Genomic DNA, 21,328 nt, shown 5'->3' on the forward strand with positions numbered 1-21,328 from the left:
TAAACCCACACACAAGGACCCCGCAACAGAACACAGTCCTCACTAAGCCAGACAAAGTCTGGGTGAAGAAAGTAGGGGCCTCAACAAAAGCAAATCAGATGGGGAGAGGGCTGTAAAGAAGAGGCTGAGAAGAAAGAGATGCAAAAGGGTGCAAAGAATGGGGTTCAAAGAGGGGGTGCAGGGGAAGGCAGTACAGAGAGGGGTGCAAAGAAGAATACAGAAATGGTGGTACATAGATGAGCAAGAGAAGGGGTGTAAGGAAGGCTCTGCAGAGAAAGAGTGCAGAGTATGCGGCTCAGAGCAAGGGCCACAGGCCAAGAAAGGTAAAAAGGAAAGAAGGAAAAGCTGCAACTACCAATAACCCAGTCACTGAAAAGAAACCAGCCAGGAAAAAGAAGTCTACCAAAGGGAGTGGAGTATGGGAGCAGGTTGCACAAACTATTAAAATGTGTACTATGTCATAAGGGTCAAATAATTGGTGACAACTTATTTGAATAAAGACCTGATCAAGAATGCTATCAAAAACTGTATTCAGATCCAGGCATGGTGGTGCACACCTTTAATCCCAGCACTCGGGAGGTAGAGGCAGGCAGATTTCTGAGTTTGAGGCCAGCCTGGTCTACAGAGTGAGTTCCAGGACAGCCAGGGCTACACAGAGAAACCCTGTCTGGAAAACATCACCACCAACAACAACAACAAAAAAACTGTATTCAGTGAATGAGTATAGCAGTCAAGCTGGTTACAGGTGTCATCTTTGAGAATCCTGCTTTATAATGCAGATGCAGTCAGGGCTTCTCTCTCTTTTTTTTTTTAATTTATTTATTATATGTAAGTACACTGTAGCTATCTTCAGACACTCCAGAAGAGGCATCAGATTTCTTTACGGATGGTTGTGAGCCACCATGTGGTTGCTGGGATTTGAACTCAGGACCTTCGGAAGAGCAGTCGGCGCTCTTAACCACTGAGCTATCTCGCCGGCCCCGGGGCTCCTCTTTTTAAATGGGTGACTGTGTCTGGGATATAGGTGGTGGAGTGCTTACCTAGTTCATACTTTTGGAAGGAAATTGCAAGTCTGCTGTAGCTGCCATGGATTTCAAACTCCATGAGTTCCTGTCCTTTAGGGCACTGACTTTGAAGAAGACAGACGGAAACTAATACATTACTATGAAGTTCAGAGTATGCACTACCCACTTGCGCTCTCTCCCCTTTTCATGGCTCCTTCTTCTTCTTCTTCTTCTTCTTCTTCTTCTTCTTCTTCTTCTTCTTCTTCTTCTTCTTCTTCTTCATCTCCTCCTTCTCCTTCTTTAATGTGTGCATATTTGTTAGCATCTAATTAGGTAACCTTCCATCCAACTGGAATCTAACTTTAGGAAGCTAGAAGTATATGTCAGTGCTGTTTCCCAGTGCCTACAACAATTCCTGACCCACTATGGATACTGAATATACATTTGTGAAACAAATATCTATCTGTCCAGAGAAACAAAGCCCTCTCCTTGTGTGTGAGAGAAGGGAAAATCCTTGCCAGTGGCATGATGGGCCAGTAACAGCTGGAAAGTCCATACAGGAGAGTATGGGCAGAGGGGAAAACCTGGAGAGCAAGCTGGGCTCTGGAAGATCAGGGAAAGGCAGGCCTCAGTGAAAGGAAGCAAGACTTTGCGCTTCTCAGTCTCATTTTGAAGAAGCCAATGAGAAATTTCTTGAGGAACAACTGCCTCCAAAAGCGCAAAAGTGGTGCTACGAAACCAGAAGAGTCCCTGAAGTGGCGCTGATGGGCTAGGAGCTAGGGGGAGAAGGTGTTTGGAGTGAACAAGAAGACGTTAAGTGGCCCTTCATTTGAATGCAAATGCTATGTAAAAGCTTGAAGCCCCTTGACGTCAGCCCAGCCTTTGGTAACCCTCCTATGGCTCACTACCAGTCACCTGGAAATTTAGGGTAGGAAAGGAAGGATGGAGTAGTCCGAGCCGCGCAGAGGAGCTAGCAGCGCTACTAGTGCTGACCGTTGATAGTCTCTTGCGTCTCAAACTCGGGTTGGCGCTAAGTTTACAGGGACCTCAGGATGGCTTAAGGGGCAACTTCTTCTATCCAAGTCACCATGTATGGAAGCTGCCTTTTAGAAAAAGAAGCGGGCATGTACCCAGGCACTCTCAGGAGCCCTGGAGGAAGCAGTACAGCCGGAGTGGGCACCTCTGGGGGCAGTGGTAGTCCTCTGCCTGCCTCCAACTTTACTGCAGCCCCAGTTTACCCACACTACGTGGGTTACCCTCATATGTCCAACATGGATCCTCACGGGCCTTCGCTGGGAGCCTGGAGCTCACCCTACAGTCCGCCCCGGGAAGACTGGAGTACATACCCTGGGCCGCCCAGTACAATGGGCACAGTGCCCATGAATGACATGACCTCCCCAGTTTTCGGATCCCCAGACTACAGCACTCTGGGCCCCACCAGCGGTGCAAGCAACGGCGGTAGCTTGCCAGACGCGGCCAGCGAGTCACTGGTTTCTCTTGACTCCGGCACCTCAGGCGCCACTTCTCCCAGCAGGAGCCGTCACAGCCCCTACGCATGGATGCGCAAAACTGTGCAGGTGACGGGTGAGTAATCCATCGTTCCGCTGTTTCTTCTCTTCTCTACCCTTGGTCCGCTACCCTCTTACTCTTCACTCTACGTCCCCGTAGGAGAGTTCAACTAAGCAGCCCACAGCGTAGCTGGCTGATGGGATCAGTAGTTCCCTCCTTTGCGCCTAGGTTCAAAGCCGGTTAAAAGTAGCGCTTGGAACTAAACCTCTCCTGGGGGTTGTTGAGGTGGGTTTGTTTGTTTGTTTGTTTGTTTAGGTGGTTGGTTGGTTGGGTTTTGGTTTGGTTTGGCTTTACCCTTTCCAGATAAGTCAAGGGAGTAAGGGTATGGACAGTGTTCCTGATGAACCACAAGGATCGGGATCCAATCCTGTCGTTGTCCGGAGGGAAAAAACCAGAAGCACATCATGATGAACAGGGTGAAGGACAGCTAAGGTTGTCATGGTGCTTGCCGGTTTTATCTCCAAATCTTTCCCTACCGCGGTATGCAGCCTCGCTGAAAACTTGTGATGCTCAACTTAGTAGGTGCTTAGCTGGCAACCGACGGCCGAGCCTAAGAAGGCTTCCAAGGCAAAAAACGGCCCTCGATACAAGATGCCTAAGGAAGCTACATCTTCCGTCGCCCAAATTAGAAATGTCTTGAAGCCTATTCCAATGTCCCTACCAACCGAAGGAAGCGTTAAGGTGAACAAGGTTACAGAACTGAGCTGTCATTTCATAGGACACAATCCTTACATCCGCCAGGCACACAACCCAACTGTTCCAAGTATTATTATCTCCCCCCCCCCACCCCCGCCACTAAGTGCCTAAAGCTCTCATAGCTATTTCAGCAGGTGGCCACAAATGCAGAAGCAGAATGCAAGTCTGCGACAGCGTCAAAACACTAAAAGGTGTAAGGACCCCAGTTTAAGGTCTAATGTCGCTGACCAATAAGCCCTGGCGGGCAACTGGGAGCAGCTAGCTGGTGGGGAGGGAGGCGCGAGCTTAGAGGAAATGAAGACTCCACTGTAATTCTTAGACTGGGAGCCAGTGACATGTTTGTTTACAGCTGTGGTTGTTCTCTTAACATTTTCTTATTATTCCAATACTTGTTCCCTGTCATTAGAGGACATTAGTGACATTTGTCTATCACATTCACCCCTCTGGGGAGGCAATGATATTTCAATAGTATTTGTCCATGTGTTTTCCCTTCTCGCTCTTCCAAAAAGCAAAGGTGAAAGGATAGGGAGGTAACATTTTTTTACCTTTAGGAGAATTTTCAGCCAGAAGGAGGAAGCTCCAGTTTTATAACTAGGGTAGAGATCCCAAGTTAAAAGTAACACTTAAGAACTTATATTAAGAAGAAAATATGGATAAGTCATGTAACTTTAAAAAATAATAATAAGGCTAGGGTAGGGCATTCATCCCCAGAACTGTTGTTACATCTAATCTTCAGGGTAAAAATAACATCCATTCACTAAAACCTAAGAATAAGCAAAATACATATTTTAAAAAGGACATAAAAATACCTACTGTCTAGGATTGTCCTTTGAAATACTGTAGGGGGAAATGTCACTAGCACATTTTTTAGAATGGAAAACAATGTGAGGAAAATGACACAATAAGAAAATTCAGTTGTGACGATTTGTCTTTGTGTTGCTGAGGGGAAACATGACAGTTTTCTCTGTTTTGCTTTAAGTCTTCCATATATATCTCAGAGCCTTCTTTGGGTAATTCTGATGCCAAGAGAAGTTGAGAAGGGATCCCCCCATCTACTCTGTGTTACTTCCTCTCTTCCATGTTTAGTAGAAGCTCAAAACTGAGAATGAGGTTATAGCTCCTTGGACTCTTGGCAACTTGTCCTATAGGCAAAGTTTTGTTAACATCAACATTTGTTTCATTTGAATTCCTTGTAAGTTAATACCATCCTTTTGCATATTCTTATAGTTCAGGTTGTTATTCATCAACAGTTTAAGATGAGAGCACCCCACACATATAAGTGATACTTTTCATAAGTTCTGGAAATTCTAGACTCACTGAATATCTTTCATGATATTGGGCCTTAAACTCCACAAAAATCAATGTCATCACCCCATTGAACACTCCAAACCAAAGTATACCCCTTTATATTAGCAAGGGAGCAGATGTTAAAGGTCTGTTAAGTGAACGGACAAGTCAGAGCTTCCTAAGCTTTCTCCTCACCTCCTACCATTGCACATGGACATAGCGTTTAGGGCTGAGAGAGAGAGAGAGAGAGAAAAATCTGTGGACAACAGACTGGATTAAAGCAATAACCCTTCCCTGAATTAAAGCAATCCCATTAAAGCTTTGTTTCTCTTTTTTTCATTAATGAAGATAATTGAAACAGACTTAAGTTAAAGTGTGTGTGTGAGTGTGTGTGTGTGAGTGTGTGTGTGTGTGTGTGTGTGTGTGTGTGTGTAGCACTCATTACAGCTGTGATTTCTCTCTTTTTTTCGCTTTTTTTTATTAGATATTTTCTTTATTTACATTTCAAGTGCTATCCCAAAAGTTCCCTATACCCTCCCTGAGCCCTGCTCCCCTACCCACCCACTCCCACTTCTTGGCCCTGGCGTTCCCCTGTACTGAGGCATATATAAAGTTTGCATGTCCAATGGGCTTCTCTTCCCAGTGATGGCCGATTAGGTCATCTTCTGCTACACATGCAGCTAGAGACATGAGCTCTGGGGGTACTGGTTAGTTCATAATGTTGTTCCACCTATAGGGTTGCAGATCCCTTCAGCTCCTCAGGTGTGATTTCTAAAGCATGGAGATAGACATGTAGAATAAACCTATTCTAAGCACATGCCACTATACGCAATCTATCTTATCCAAACATTTCTACAAATGTTAATATTTTCAAGCAGTCTCACATTTTAAACAATGCCAGTGTACGAGAACAAGTCGTTTTCCACTGTTTTCTTTAGTACAGAACTAAAGCCCTATATGAGTATTGGCCAAGCTGCATGCTTAGCACAGCTGGAAAGAGGCTTCCCTGTTTACAAAAGGAAAGGAAGTCATTTGAGCAATTCTATTTAAACCACTGGCCACTAAGGAAATACTTTAAAAGTTGTATTCAGTTAGGATACTTCATAAACTGAACTGCTTAATAATCCTTGAGGCCTTGGTCATTGTCTTCCTTGGTTTTTCATATTTTGTTAGACAACTTTAAAAGTGAGTTTGGATGTGATTTTTAGTTAAAAAGCAGTAAAGGATTGCCATTAGGTGAAAAGTCATCACGGTGGTACTGTCTCCATCGTTGTTTTGTTTTGTTTTGTTTTGTTTTCTTTTGTTTTGTTTTGTTTCTGTTCTCATCACCATTGTGGTCCTGAGGCTTCATATGGGCTTTTCTGCCTAATATTTCTTTGGCTGCTAGTCTCTCCACAGAACACCATTTCAACCACATTTATGGTGACAGTGTCATCCTATATAGTGACATCTCCTTGTGAACTGTGAGGTACTGCCTCCTGGGTGGTAGGAAGGACCATTGTGAACTATGGAGGTGATTGTTCAAGTCTTTGTGGAAGAAGTAACAAAATTCTCATTTCAGAGGAGTGGAAGTAGCTCTTTAATAAATCTTAGACTTTCTTCCATTCCTAAACTAACTCATAGTATCGGCTGAGAAGGAAATCCCCTGATCTCAAAATGTCATTGTCTCTAGAAAATAGAGGAACTTAAACAATAAAAACAAGTCCTCCTCATGCTTTGTTGGTCTTTGGTTTTAGTGTGGGAATATGGACATTGTGTTCTACCGGAAAGTGGCCAGATCCCTTCACTCATCTCAGGGGAAAAGGCTATTGGGGAAAGAGCCATGGTTCTGAGAATTTCTTTCCCTTTGTAAACTGTGCAGGTAGTTAGTATACTCCCTTGTCTTTGGGGTTTTCCGTCTTATCATCAGATTGGGCCTACAGACCCTTTTTAACACTTGTTCAGCTTTGATATGCATCTCAGCTCTTGTCATTACCCCTTTCTTCGAAGGTTATATTGCCGGAAAGGGTGAGCATTTTCATGGCAAATAAAGAGGCCTGGTCTTGACTTTATTGTCCTCAGAAGAAACTACAAGAGGGAAATTTATGACCAATGGGGGTTGGGAAGGACCACAATCTTTCCAGAGTTCTTGAAGTCTGGTTATATTTACTGATTAATTGGCTGAACTGAAGACACAGACACACACAAGTTGAATTTTAACCTTCCTCTTTCAAGTTAAAATTTAAACTCAGTCCCTTTTTTTTGATCAGGAAGGGTTTTAGGAACTATCTCCTCAAAGATATACTTTGATTCTAAAACCGAGGTCCTGAAAACCAATTAAACCTCAGATTTTTGTTTTCATCCTTCAGTATACATGCTGTCTTTGAAAGATGCCAAAAGCCAGATCCCTGGTTTCCTGTGTTTCTGCATGGATCCAGAAATCTGGATCGAAGTTTGGGCCTTTGAGGAAAGTTAATTGGCTGGGACTTGGGGCTCATCATTTCAAGGGAAAGAATTTTAGTTGCACTGAGTAGCCCATAAGTTATCTAGCCATTCAGTTGAATCCTAAGGTAGATCTGTTTCTACATCCAAGCCCCCTCCTCTTCCTGAAGATGAAAGGGTGTCTGACATTTGTTTAGGGCTTGTAAATTCCAAGCCAATTGGTTGATGTTCCTGAATGTAAAGAGGGTTCAGGATGGGATCCATGCTATGTGGCTCCTTTGTTAGGCCTGTGCTGCATCTTAACACCTCAATGGAGTTTAGGGACCCACTTTAAAGAGGTCTTTGTCCTACAGGTGGGGGGGTGAGCGCAAAACCTCACATCAAAAACAACCAGAGAAGATCAGAAGAACTTTCTAAAAGCCACAGGGGAAAAAAAGCGAGATCCTAGAGTGGGTTAGAGAAACTGAAAAGAAAGGGGGACTTCCTAATCACCTTTGCAAAGTTTGAAAGGAAGACTAAAACTCTATTTAAAGGCAAGCATGAGAAATTAGCTAGATGTTGTCACACAAACCAAATGTTTGGATATCTTTTCAAAGCACGTGGAGTCCTCACTTCAGTCTGCTTAAGTCAACACACCCTCCTCCCCCATTCACTGTTCACGTGGAAATAAAAAAAGCCTTAATATTCCCACAGGAAAAATAGTACTTTTTCTAATAAACATTAGGTGCCATTTTGAAACATAATTTGCTAAGTAGCAATTAAATATTTTCTTTTCAAACTATACAAAGTCTTTCTAGGTAATACACAGAACTACAATGTCAGGATTCCAGAATAGTTTGCTTCATGTGGGATTATACTTCCCAACAGCATACTAAGCCTAGAGTCAAAGGTCCATGCTTGGGTTTGCCCTCCTAGGCTCACCAGCACAAATTCACTTACCTATACTGAACCTCAGGTTCTTTGTCTATACAATAACATTCTCCATGTTATTTAACAGAGTAGATAAGATAATGGGAAACAGTCATGAAAGCATTGCAGAAAATGTAATTCATGAAGGCCAGCTATGGTGGTGCACACTTTTAGTCCTAGCACTCAGGAGGCAGAGAAGGGTATATCTCTATGAGTTTGAGGCCAGCCTGGTCTACAGAGCAAATTCCAGGACAGCCAGGGCTACACAGAGAAACCCTACCTCAAAACAACAACAACAACAATAAAGCAAAGTATAATTCATGGTGGCTGTTGCCATTATTGTTAATTCAATTATTATATTTGGATGAAAACTGTGTGGTTGAGTATTTAAATATTTTAAATGTTTTTGTATAACAGTAGGTAGAGTAGCTGTAATTCCACTGATTATTTCAGGACAATTATGGATGTTTATATTCACACCCAGGTAGGTATTGATAACATGATATGATATATTTGACATGATATATTTAGCTTAAAAATACAATTCCTTTCTATTTCAAAGTAATAAATGAAAGTTAGAAGAGTAACTGGTGCCCTCAACCCAAATAATCTCCAGAAGAGAAGAATAAGATGAAATCTTATGCTTTCTCAACAGGGAAAACCAGGACAAAAGAAAAGTATCGTGTGGTCTACACAGATCATCAACGGCTGGAGCTGGAAAAGGAATTTCACTGCAATAGATACATCACCATCAGGAGGAAGTCAGAGCTGGCAGTTAACCTGGGCCTTTCTGAGAGACAGGTATTACCAACATTCCCACATAGTTATTTCAATCGGCTAGGGTTTGGAGGAAATAGCAAAACAGAAGACAGATGCGTTTCTAAGTGCTCCTAAACCCATACTCACCCTGGGTTGTTTCATTGATCAGGGGACTTATTAGCTATTTAATGGGTGGGTATTTTGTGAGCCTGGGAGCAAGAGATCAAGCAGAGAGGTGCAAAGAGATTAGAAGTCCAATATAATTCATCAATCAAGTCAAACGTTGATCTGGTCCCTCAAGTAGTACTAACGAGTGTGAAAAGTGGAAATTTCACAACTGTGGCCACTGTCTGAGTCCTATCAGTCAAACTACAAGAGGAACTACATATCAGTGCAGTTCTGTGGATGGAGCTTTTCTGTTATTCAAAATAGGAAATGTAACCTTCTCTGGTCTGTATGATGTTATGATGCCTGCCTCCAATTTAGCTTCCTGTAAATACTCAATAAAGATCAACTTACAGCAAAGGGCAGCAGTCTCCACTCATTCAGACTTGGCAATTACACGAGCACCTGGTGAGTTTTCCCTAAGTCTAAGAATGATGCTGGAATCATAGAAGTCTAGAAATGTAAAATTCATTAATGCATTGCCTTATCTCAAGCAGTTTGCATTCCAACCACGTATAGGCGCATTAATACCACTCTCGTGTTGATTTACAACAAGAAATAGATGGTATTTCATGACCATGTTCACCCAGTTCTCGGTGTTAATTTTTTTTTTAATGGTTTTTCGAGACAGGGTTTCTCTGTACAGCTCTGGCTGTCCTGGAACTCACTCTGTAGACCAGGCTGGCCTTGAACTCAGAAATCCACCTGCCTCTGCCTCCCAATTGCTGGGATTAAAGGCATGCGCCACCACGCCTGGCTCGGTGTTAACTTTTTAATATAAGAAAAATTTTCTTAATGGCCAACTGTAATCACTGTTGCCATTTAAATCATTCTCTTTCATCAACATTCCTCAGCATCATTATATAATTATTTCTACTTGTGTAACAGAGGATGCAAATGAGTTGTAATACATATAGCTCTGTATTCAGAGTCGGTAGTCCTAGGTTTGATGGCTTCAGTCTCATCTCTTACAAAGCACCTTCTCTTTCTGAGACACAGTGTTTTCAAACCTGTAAAATGGGTATAGTTATAGGCAAAGTCACCCTAAGGCTCAAATGAAGTGATGTGTGTGAAGGAGGCTTGTAAGGCTGCACTTGCTGTGTTGGTTACACTTAGGGTGTTGTTCCCATTAAGTATAAAGCATTTTGTATTTCAGGTGAAAATCTGGTTTCAGAATCGCAGAGCCAAGGAGAGGAAGATGATAAAAAAGAAAATCTCCCAGTTTGAGAACACTGGAGGTTCCGTGCAAAGTGACTCTGGCTCCATCAGCCCCGGAGAACTGCCTAACGCTTTCTTCACCACTCCATCTGCTGTCCGTGGATTTCAGCCAATCGAGATACAGCAGGTCATAGTTTCTGAATGAAACAGGAGCAGAGAAACGGAAGCATCCTTCCTGTTACAGTGTCTCTTTGGCCTCTAAGCTAACAGCAGGGCAGTTGAGATTGGATATAATTCCTTACAAGACACAATTCCAAACAAGTAGACACACGATGAGTTGGAGATATTTCAGAAGACTCTAATATTCAGAAACCATCCCCAGACCACTCTTATTCCATGCTGTCATATGGGGGCTGGGCAAAAAGCTGTGTGAAAAGCTTTGCTCCTTAAAGTCTAGACTCAAGAGCCCTTGAAACTTTGTTCACAATTTCAGAAACTTGTTTGTGCATATGCTCTTGTATTTGTTATTTGATTTTGGTCTTTTTAGGGAATAGGAGTAAAGTAAGCATAAATTTCTCTATCTGGAGGTATCTTTTGGCGAAGAAATTAAAAAACAACCAGTTTTACAAGATAACTTTGTAAAACAGCATCAGGAGGTGATTACAAATCTATTGCCATTGGTTAATTAAATGAAGATCATTTTTCCCATTGAATAATACTCACATGCTATCAATTACCTAGCCATAGAACTTAGAAGATTTATCTATTTCAAATCTTGTCAAAACAATGAAGTCAGACTAGAATGATATAGGCTGGGTTAACTGAGTTGCTAGCAAGACAGATAGATATTCAACATACAGAACAAACACCCTTGCATTCTCAAAGAAAGCAGTCCACCACCTAAAAACACATAGGTCTGGGTAAGCAAAGGTGCTGCAGTGAGCAGGGTGGCCTGGGGCTTTTTTGTTGGCACACTGCATACATCAAAATGGCCAAAGATTAAATCTCCCTTTGAAAGACAAGGTGTCACAATTACTTGCTGGGGGATTGAAAATAAGAACTGTATTTTCCCATCCCTAAAGGAAATGTCAGAAAAGGGGTTCGTGGTTCCATGGCTCCTACTGAGGAAATAGCAATCTGTGCTGAAAGATTTAAGGAAAAAAAAAAAAAACTTCCACTTCTGCCCTGACCTCGTGGAAGTATATTCCTTCCAATAAGGAAGATACCAATCATCCATTTTACTGATGAGCAAAATGAGGTGTGAGCATCATGCCATTTTCCAAAGATAGAAAATAAGGCCATTATGAATGCTGATGAGACTCTTGCTTTCCCTTCCCCCATCTCTCCCCATTCCCTTGCTGACCCTCTACCTGCTCATGGACAGTCTCTCTCTCTCTCTCTCTCTCTCTCTCTCTCTCTCTCTCTCTCTCTCTCTCTCTCTCTCTCCCTCCCTCCCTCCTTCCCTCCCTCCCTTTCTCTGCCTTTACTACCCTCTTGACTCCGCTCCCCATGCCCTGAATAAACTCTATTCTATACTATAAAAAAAAAAAAGAATGCTGATGAGGACCTCTCTGCAGATAGATGATGATCTGTCTGCAATAAGAAGTCCAACCTCATTCCTAATACACAAAAAACACACCTTTGGTGGTAACTGTCACATTTACATGGAAGCTGCCCTTTCTTGCTGTAAAGCTATTGCTGTTTCTCCACTACTCTAGACTCTGAAACATCTGAATTTTTTTTCTTAATAGCATATTAAAGGCATTTTCTCTCCAAACAATGTGTTTGTTAATTCTCTGGGTGCTGAGAAAATGATACATCCCCTACTTTTATGGCTATATTACAGTGGTATATACTGGAGGCGTGTAGACAGAGGAAAGATAACACTAGAGCTCAAAGGTTGCACTGTAAGTAGCTTCAATAAGGAAAGGGTGGGTAGGAGCAAGGCAGAAATGAAAATTCAACAAATGGACACCTGGGTTCAGTCAGGTAAATGAGGAATTAAGGAGGGATATTTTTCTTTTCATTACTTTTCAAATGTATGCATACTATTTTTCCCATCCTCAAGTAGTTTGCACGCTGCAGAAGAGTCTTTGCAACTTATTCAGTGTTCCAGTCTTCAAATATTTTTCTGAACACCCCTGATCTTATCTTAGATATTGTGTGCAACTACAAAGAACGATCACTGGGAGGACCTGGCTTATTTCCAGATACAGGAGGAAGTAAGGCCCAAGGAAAGTTTTCCACAGTTGACTCAGATGCAGGCAACTGGCCACTTGTTCGGTGGAAACGTTTTAATGTTACCAAGCCAAGTCAAGAAGAGAAGGGGAGTCAGGAAGAAAGGACTAGAAGGGAGAAATACATTGAAAGGTTGTGTGAAGAACACTTAAGAGGTAGCCATCAGTCTGCAAAGCATTGGGTATGTTTACATACATCAAAACCCATCAACTTCTTGTTTGCCACTTACTCATTAAGAATGCTACAAAGGGACTGGAAACAGCTCAATTCATAGTGTTTGCCTAGCATGAAGCTATGGGTCCAGTCTCCAGAGTCACATAAATGGGGCATAGTAGCTTGTGCCTGTAATCCCAGAACTCAAGATGTGGAGACTAGAAGATACTTGGCTATATAATTAGTTTGAAGACAGCCTGGGTTACATGAGACCCTGCCCATCTCACCCCACCCCACCCCCCAAAACACTGCAAAATAATTACAGATTACAACTTTGATAACAAATGGGTAAGAACTCATTAGAGTTTCATCAATAGAAATAGCCATATTATGTGATTTACATTTAGTCCTTCAAGTAGGTATTTCTGGCTCTCATTTTCATACTTGAATATGCTACTGAGGAGAAACACAAATAATTGACAATTACTGAGTGTCTCATATAATGCTAATTAATAGGTTTGAAATGTAGCTGCAGACCTGAGTATATGATCAGTAAATCTTCCGAACACCAGTGCAAAGCAAAGAAGTCCCGTATTGTGTGTCTGTCATCCAGGAAAATATTGTAAATGGATAGTAAAGGAACATAGTAAAATGGTATTAGCCAGCCGTGGTGGCGCACGCCTTTAATCCCAGCACTGGGGAGGCAGAGGCAGGCAGATTTCTGAGTTCGAGGCCAGCCTGGTCTGCAGAGTGAGTCCCAGGACAGCCAGGGCTACACAGAGAAACCTGTCTCGAAAAATCAAAAAAAAAAAAAAAAAAAAAAAAAAAAAAAGACTATGATGTCATTAGTTTGTTTCTTAAGTGTTTTTTGGATTTATTTTAGTTTTAACCCTCTTAACATGTTTGGGGAGGCCCCATATGCTTTCACCCATTTCCAAAATTTACAGAAAATCTCAATCTCTCTCTCTCTCCCTTTCTCCCTCTCCTCCCGCCTTCTCTCTCTCTCATTATTTTTTCAGACTTAAATATTCCATTGGGAGAGTTATTGCTTTGGTCTTAAAGACTCCTCTTATCTTCCTGAGTTGACCATGGGGCCTCATCTTTTCAGAGCTCTAGTGTCATCCTTGTCTGTAAAACATGGATTTTGAGTTTCATTTCTCTGATCTCTGAAACTCTAGTCTGCAGCTACCTAATTAAAACACAAATGCCATCTGAAGAGACAGACACTTAAACTGTCAATCATTTCTCTAGTCCCTTTCAAAACAGAAAGGCCTTTAAAAGGCCTTCTCTTCATGGTCCACAGGAAATGTCCCTGAGCAGGAGGGAACTCCAGGAGGTGAGAGATAATTGCTACAAAACAATAAACTCAAATTACATAGACTGTTGAAACTCTTTGCCTTTAATTGTATTTAAGCAAACATTTTTGATAATTCCAAAAGCCAGAGAAAATGTCTCTCCTCTTCTTCCAGTACAACCTTTTCTGACACTGGGCTAGCCTGAAAGAGAAGTTTAGAAAATGGTACAAAGGGGGTTGGTGATTTAGCTCAGTGGTAGAGCACTGAGAGATTCTAGATTCATTCCTTAGTGCCAGAAAGGAGAGGCAGAAACGGAGACAGACACACAGAGACAAACAGAGAGAGACACAGAGAGAGAAATAAAGAGCATCTCTGGTATGCAACACACTTTTCTGACTTCCACGGACTCATATAAAACATGTAGTATAATACATACAGTCAGGCACACCGATAAAATAAATACTATAAAACAGTGGTTTAGAACAGAATTAAATAAATAGCAACAGCTACATATACTGCAAAGAACACAAGTAATGCCTGAGGAGGGAAGAAAATCTGATTTCCAGTATTCTGAGCATTCAATTTTCAATAAAAATAACTGATTGTAAAATTATCAATGAGCCGGGCAGTGGTGGCGCACGCCTTTAATCCCAGCACTCGGGAGGCAGAGGCAGGAGGATTTCTGCGTTCAAGGCCAGCCTGGTCTACAGAGTGAGTTCCAGGTCAGCCAGGGATACACAGAGAAACCCTGTCTCGAAAAAACAACAACAACAAAAAGAACCAGGCATAATGGTTCATACCTTTATTCTCCCCATTCAGGTTGATAAAGGCAGAAGGATCATGACTTTGAGGTCATCCTCAGCTAGCTATACAGTGAATTTGAAGCCTGAGCTACATGATCCTTTCTTAAAAACAAACACAAAAATTTACTAGACGATTTTTTTCTTGCAGTTCTGAGTTCTAATCCAGGTAATATGGTGCTACACAAATGTTCTACCTAAGCTACAACCCCAACAAGCTGCAACCTTCCTCTTTCTCCTCCTCCTCCCCCTCTCCCTCCCCCTCCTCCTCCTCCTTCTCCTTCTCTTTCTTCTTCTTCAATTGGAGACAGGATTTCACTGTGTAGCTCTAAAGAGCCTTAAGTTTAGTCTTCCAGCCTTGGCCTTCCAAACAGTTGCTATCGCATGCATGTGCTACAAAGCCTGGTTACTAAGAAGGTTTCAACACTAATATGAAGTGATGGAAAAGGGAATTAGTGACCTTGAAGCTAGATTAGTTAAATTCTGTAGTCTGAGCTGGGCATGGTACTTTAATCCCAGCACTCAGGAGGCAGAGGCAGGTATATCTCTGGGAGTTTAAGCTCAGCCTGGTCTGACTACAAGAGCAAGTTCCGGAATAGCCATACACAGAGTAACTCTGTCTCAAAAACAACAATAACAACAACAAAAATGATGTATTCTGAGCAATAGAAAGAAGGAAGAAAGGGGCTGGTGAGATGACTCAGTGGTTAAGAGCGCCGACTGCTCTTCCTAAGGTCCTGAGTTCAAATCCCAGCAACCACATGGTGGCTCACAACCATCCGTAATGAGATCTGATGCCATCTTCTGGAGTGTCTGAAGACAGCTACAGTGTACTTACATATAATAAGTAAATAAATATTTTTAAAAAAAGAAGGAAGGAAGAAAAATAACCTGAACGGAATCTAAGAATCCTGTAACACATTACTGACATTGTCAACATGAACATTATAAGAATTACAAAAGGAAAGAAGGAAGAAAACAAAATAGAAAAAAACTTTGAAGCCGGGCGTGGTGGCTCATGCCTTTAATCCCAGCATTTGGGAGGCAGAGGCAGGCAGATTTCTGAGTTCGAGGCCAGCCTGGTCTACAGAGTGAGTTCCAGGACAGCCGGGGCTACACAGAAAAACCCTATCTCCAAAAAACAAAACAAAAAAACACACACACAAAAAGAAAGAGCTTTGAAGACAGGATGAGAGAAGTCAGTCTTTTTTATTTATTTTATTAGATATTGTATTTACATTTCAAATGCTATCCCAAAAGTTCCCTATACCCTCCCCCCGCCCTGCTCCCCTACCCACCCACTCCCACTTCTTGGACCTGGCATTCCCCTGTATTGGGGCATATAAAGTTTGCAAGACCAAGGGGCCTCTCTTCCCAATGATGTCCGACTAGGCCATCTTCTGCTACATATGCAGCTAGAGACACGAGCTCTGGGGGTGTATGAGGGGAGGTGCCTAGTCTTACTACAGCTTGATGTCACGTTTGGTTGATATATATCCAGAGGAGGCCTACTCTTTTCTGAATATATACAGAGGAGGAATGGATGGGGGGCGGAGGTGGAGGCTGGACTGAGAGGAGATCCGGGAGGGGGCAACTACAGTTGGAATGTAAAAAAAAATTAGTAATTTAAAAAAAGAGAAGATGTGAGAATGGTAACTTACACCTGGAATCCCAGAACAAGGAAGGTGAAGATTCAAGGATCAGGGGAGGATGTAAGAGCATCAGAAGTACAAGGACAACCTGGACTATATGGTGAGGTTAAGGCCAGTCTCGGCTATATGCAACCCGATTTCAAAAAAGATAAGGAAAGAAGAATGAAGCCAGAACTATACAGAGAAACCCTGCCTCGAAAAAACAAAAAACAAAAACAAAAACAAACAAAGAAAAAATCAAAAACAAAAAAATGGGCCAAAGGACTGGGGGGTGTGGCTTAGTGGGTAAAGTGACTATCTCACACATATAAGGACCTGAGTTCAGATCCCCAGCACCCATGGTAACAGCAACGGCTGTAATCACAGAACTGTTGAGGAAGGTCAGATTGGGCAGTCTGTCTAGCCAATCAGAAATGCTGAAATTAAAGATGTGCACCATGACACCCAGCCCTGATGGTTGTTTGTTTGTTTTTGACGCAGGGTTCCTCTGTATAGCCCTGGCTGTCCTGGAACTCACTCTGTAGACCAGGCTGGCCTCGAACTCAGAAATCCGCCTGCCTCTGCCTCCCGAGTGCTGGGATTAAAGGTGTGTGCCACCACGCCCGGCTATATCATTCTTTCAAAGATTCAAGGGGCATCAAGGAAAAAGAGGAAGAATCATTATAAGAGCTGGAGGATGGGGAGGAATTTGATGAAACATGGCCTCCTGGATATGATATGGTCAGTTAACCATGAACACAGCAGGTAAGCATGGTGACCTTCAGAAGCCCAGCACAAAAATAAGACGTTGGCCAGGAGACATAGCTCGGCAGTTAAAAGCACTGCCTGTTCTTGCAAAGAGCCTGGGTTTGGGGCTGGTGAGATGGCTCAGTGGGTAAGAGCACCCGACTGCTCTTCCGAAGGTCCAGAGTTCAAATCCCAGCAACCATCCGTAACGAGATCTGACTCCCTCTTCTGGAGTGTGTGAAGACAGCTACAGTGTATTTACATAAAATAATAAATAAAATCTTTAAAAATAAAAAAAGAACCTGGGTTTGGTTCTCAGCACTCACATGATATCAGATCACAACCATCTACAACTAAAGTTTCAGGGGATCTGATGCCCTTTTCTGGTCTACATGGGCACCAGACACATGTGTGATGCACAGACAAATGTAGGCAAATTTATTTTAAGAGTTTTTAAGGGGCCACGTGTGAGAGGCAGGCCCGGACATGGCTGATCGCCACAATTCCAGAGCCCAGGCAGCAGAGAGATTCCTGGAGTTACTGTAAAAGACTTTAACCAGCAGGAGATCGTCAGAGCTCTAGCAGCCTTCCTCAAAAAGTCCAGGAAACTGAGAGTCCCGGAATGTGTGGACACAGTAAAGCTGGCCAAACATAAAGAGCTTGCCCATATGATGAGAACTGGTTCTACCCACGAAATGCTTCCACAGCTCGGCACCTGTACCTCCGCGGTGGTGCAGGGGTTGGTTCTGTGACCAAGATCTACAGAGGATGGCAGAGAAATGGTGTTAGGCCCAGCCACTTAAGCAGAGGCTCTGAGAGTGTGGCCAGCCAGGTCCTCCAAGCCCTGGAGGGGCTGAAAATGGCCGAGATGGGGACTGCAAGCTAACACATCAGGGACAGAGACATCTGGACAGGATCGCTGGACAGGTAGCAACTGCCAACAAAAAGCATTAAAACAAACAATGCTGGGTTAATAAATTGCCTCATTCATTTAAAAAAAAAAAGTTTTTAAGGGCTGGTGAGATGGCTCAGCGGTTAAGAGCACTGACTGAGGTCATGAGTTCAAATCCCAGCAACCACATGGTGGCTCACCACCATCCATAATGAGAAACAAACAACAACAAAAACCTATGAGCCATAATGAGCATAATGAGTGTAGGGGGCAGAGGAGGAGCAAGCAGGGCCTGGAGCAAGCAGGACCAGAGCAAGAGAGAGAAAAGGAAGGGGAGCAAAAAGAGTTTTTAAAATAAGTAAAATTAGTCTGGCATGGTGGCGATCGCCTTTAATCCCAGCACTTAGGAAGAAGAGGCAGGCAGATTTCTGAGTTCAAGGCCAGCCTGGTCTACAGAGTGAGTTCCAGGACAGCCAGGGCTACACAGAGAAACCCTGTCTCAAAAAAAAAAAAAAAAACCAAGAAGATGGAGGAGGAGGAAACAAGGACGAGGTAAGTGAAGAAAAATAGGAAGGGAGGGAGGGAGAGAAAGAGAGAAAATTAAGACAGGAACCAGTTTGGAAGAGAAAGGAGTCTATAGGAGAGGGGGGATTAAGAGAGGATAGATATGATCCCAGTATCTTATGTGCATTATGAAGTTGTTGAAAATAAAATTTAAAAAATAAAACAAGGGGGCTAGAGAGATGGCTCAGAGGTTAAGAGTACTGACTGTTCTTCCAGAGGTCCTGATTTCAAATCCCAGCAACCACATGATGGCTCACAACCATCTGTACAGCTACAGTGTACTCATATACATAAAATAAATTAATTAAATCTAAAAAAAACAGAAAAAACAAAAAACAAGGGAAGAATCTTGGAAAAAGTGGAACTTAAAGAGTTCTGAAGAGCTAAACTTGGGCTTGTTGATTATTGGGTATTTATTATCAGGCAAAAATAGCTCCTTTGTCTTTCTGCCAGGGACTATGAACTGTATTCAAAAGATGACACTAATTATGAAAAATCTAGGGGAAGCAGTTCATAAGGAATATGCTGTAAATGAAGTTGTGGAAAGTACAGAAGAGTAATTTAATTACTACTTGGTATTCAGGCACTCTATAAATACGAGTGACAAAAATTATATAGTATACAGATCATTCATCCATTCTGACATGTTCCTGTCCTGTGCATGGAGCTCAACTACTAAAAGATTTGTAAGCAGGCATGGTAGCACACGCCTTTAATCCCAGCACTGGAGGCAGAGGCTGAGGCAGAGGAGGCAGAGGAGGCAGAGGCAGGCAGAAAAACAAAAAACAAAAAAAAAACAAAAAAAAAAAAGATTTGTACAAATCAGTGTTGGCCTATAGACAGACCTCTAGATGAGAAGAGCTTTCCTTAATTACTGAAATCCTGCTGCTGGTGCAGCTTCTCCTTATTAACCCTAGAAAGCTGTGCAAAGGGGCCAATGCTCACACTTGAATTTCTTTTCTGTTGTTGTTGTTGTTTGATTTTTGGGTTTTTTTTTTTTTTTTGAGACAGGGTTTCTCTGTATAGCCCTGGCTGTCCTGGAACTCACTCTGTAGACCAGGCTGGCCTCGAACTCAGAAATTCACCTGCCTCTGCCTCCCGAGTGCTGGGATTAAAGTCGTGTGCCACCACTGCCTGGCCCACAGTTGAATTTCTTTCTTTTTTTCTTTTTTCTTTTCTTTTCTTTTCTTTTCTTTTTTTTTTTTTGTTTTTTTTTTTTGTTTTTTTGAGACAGGGTTTCTCTGTATAGCCCTGGCTGTCCTGGAACTCACTTTGTAAACCAGGCTGGCCTCGAACCCAGAAATCCGCCTGCCTCTGCCTCCGGAGTGCTGGGATCAAAGGCGTGCGCCACCACGCCCGGCCACAGTTGAATTTCTGACACACATTTTTGGTCTTGGTCCTCTTGTTCAATGCTATATTTTGAAATGTTCACATAGAACCAAATTTGTGTTTGTTTTCTTTTCTTTTCTTTTTTTTTTTTTTTTTTTTTTTTTTTTTTTTGAGACAGGGTTTCTCTGTGTAGCCCTGGCTGTCCTGGAACTCTCACTGTAGACCAGGCTGGCCTTGAACTCAGAAATCTGCCTGCCTCTGTCTCCCAAGTGCTGGATTCTTTTCTTTTTTTTTAAGATTTATTTATTATTATATATAAGTACACTGTAGCTGTCTTCAGATGCACCAGAAGAGGGTGTCAGATCTCATTACCGGTGGTTGTGAGCTACCATGTGGTTGCTGGGATTTGAACTCACAACCTTCAGAAGAGCAGTCAGTGCTCTTACCCGCGGAACCATCTTACTAGCCCTGGTGTTTGTTTTCTTATTGATTATAACAGAGAAATTGAAAAAAGTTGGAGTTCATTTGCCTTCCTTTTTTTGTTTTAAAATTGCTACCTATATAGTAAGTGATGAGTAACCTAAACATATACTGTAGAGCACCTTATTGTCTGGTTGACAACACTATTTTTTTTTTCAGTTTTTCAAGCCAGGGTTTCTCTGTGTAGCCCTGGCTGTCCTGGAACTCACTCTGTAGACCAGGCTGGCCTCTAACTCAGAAATCTGCCTACCTCTGCCTCCTGAGTGCTGGGATTAAAGGCGTGTGTCACCATGCCCAGCGATAACACTATTTTTAAAGGATCATAATCCTAGTCTCTATCACCACATGCATTTAATGTGTTAATACCATGTAGTGAAATGTTCCAGTTCTAGTCCCAGATGCTCAATTTAATGTGAAATCTGAACACATGCATCCATTTGACCTCCTTTTAGGAATAAATTAAGAAACCAGCCTTTCCTACTCATCTGTACTGTTCTTTTAGTGTTTCTTTCCTTCATCACATTGATGAAGAATAGGATCTTGGCTTGTGTCATAGTGATTGTGGCTTAACCCATATTTTGTTATGACAGAAGTTGAAAAAATAAGTTAAAATTTTCCTTGTTTCCAGATAACATTATCTTATAATCTTTCAGAAGACCAGAAGCTGTTAGATCTGAGAAGGAAAATGACAGGACACAAAATCAATATGCAAAAGTCAATAATAAGTTGACATGCTAATAGGAAATAATTGATGAAAGATTTCACAGAAGCAATCTCACTTACAGTTGTGAACATACTTAGAAATAATTTTAACCAAAGATATGTAGATCTACGCATTAAAAAATATAATATACTAGTAAACATTTTTTATTTTATTTAGTTATTTTTGGAGCCATGGTCTTACTTTACATCTTTGCCTGGCCTAGAACTCACTATGTGGGCCAGGTTGGCCTCAAACTTGTGGCAGTATTCATGATCCTTGTCTCTCAAGTGCTGAGATTAGAGATATATACCACAGTCTCAGCATTTGAGTACTGGTCCCAGGTTGGTGGAACTGTTTTGGAAGGTTCAGGAGGTATGGCCTGGATGGAGGACATATGTGCCTGAAGGTGGGCTTTAAGAGTTTAAAGATTTGCACCATGTTTGGTTCCTTCTCTGCTTACTGCTTGTGATTTGGAAAATGCTTCTGCTCCAGCTGCCTTGTCTACGGCCCACTGCCTCCGCTCTACAT

General features: G+C 42.2%; 1 protein-coding gene and 1 pseudogene across 1 annotated transcript; both read left to right on the forward strand.

The window, feature by feature from the left end:
- Window positions 1-1,930: 1,930 nt before the first annotated feature.
- Cdx4 (caudal type homeobox 4) lies at window positions 1,931-10,757 on the forward strand. The gene is made up of 3 exons (NM_007674.3): window positions 1,931-2,588; window positions 8,542-8,687; window positions 9,967-10,757. Exons 1-3 carry the CDS (start codon window positions 2,093-2,095, stop codon window positions 10,171-10,173), a joined length of 849 nt encoding a protein of 282 aa, NP_031700.1. The 5' UTR covers window positions 1,931-2,092; the 3' UTR covers window positions 10,174-10,757.
- A 1,178-nt stretch (window positions 10,758-11,935) lies between these two features.
- On the forward strand, window positions 11,936-17,786 carry Gm9516 (annotated as a pseudogene).
- The last annotated feature ends 3,542 nt before the right edge of the window (window positions 17,787-21,328 follow it).

Source organism: Mus musculus, chromosome X (genome assembly GCF_000001635.26).
Source record: "Mus musculus strain C57BL/6J chromosome X, GRCm38.p6 C57BL/6J".
In the NCBI taxonomy this organism is placed as follows: Eukaryota; Metazoa; Chordata; class Mammalia; order Rodentia; family Muridae; genus Mus; species Mus musculus.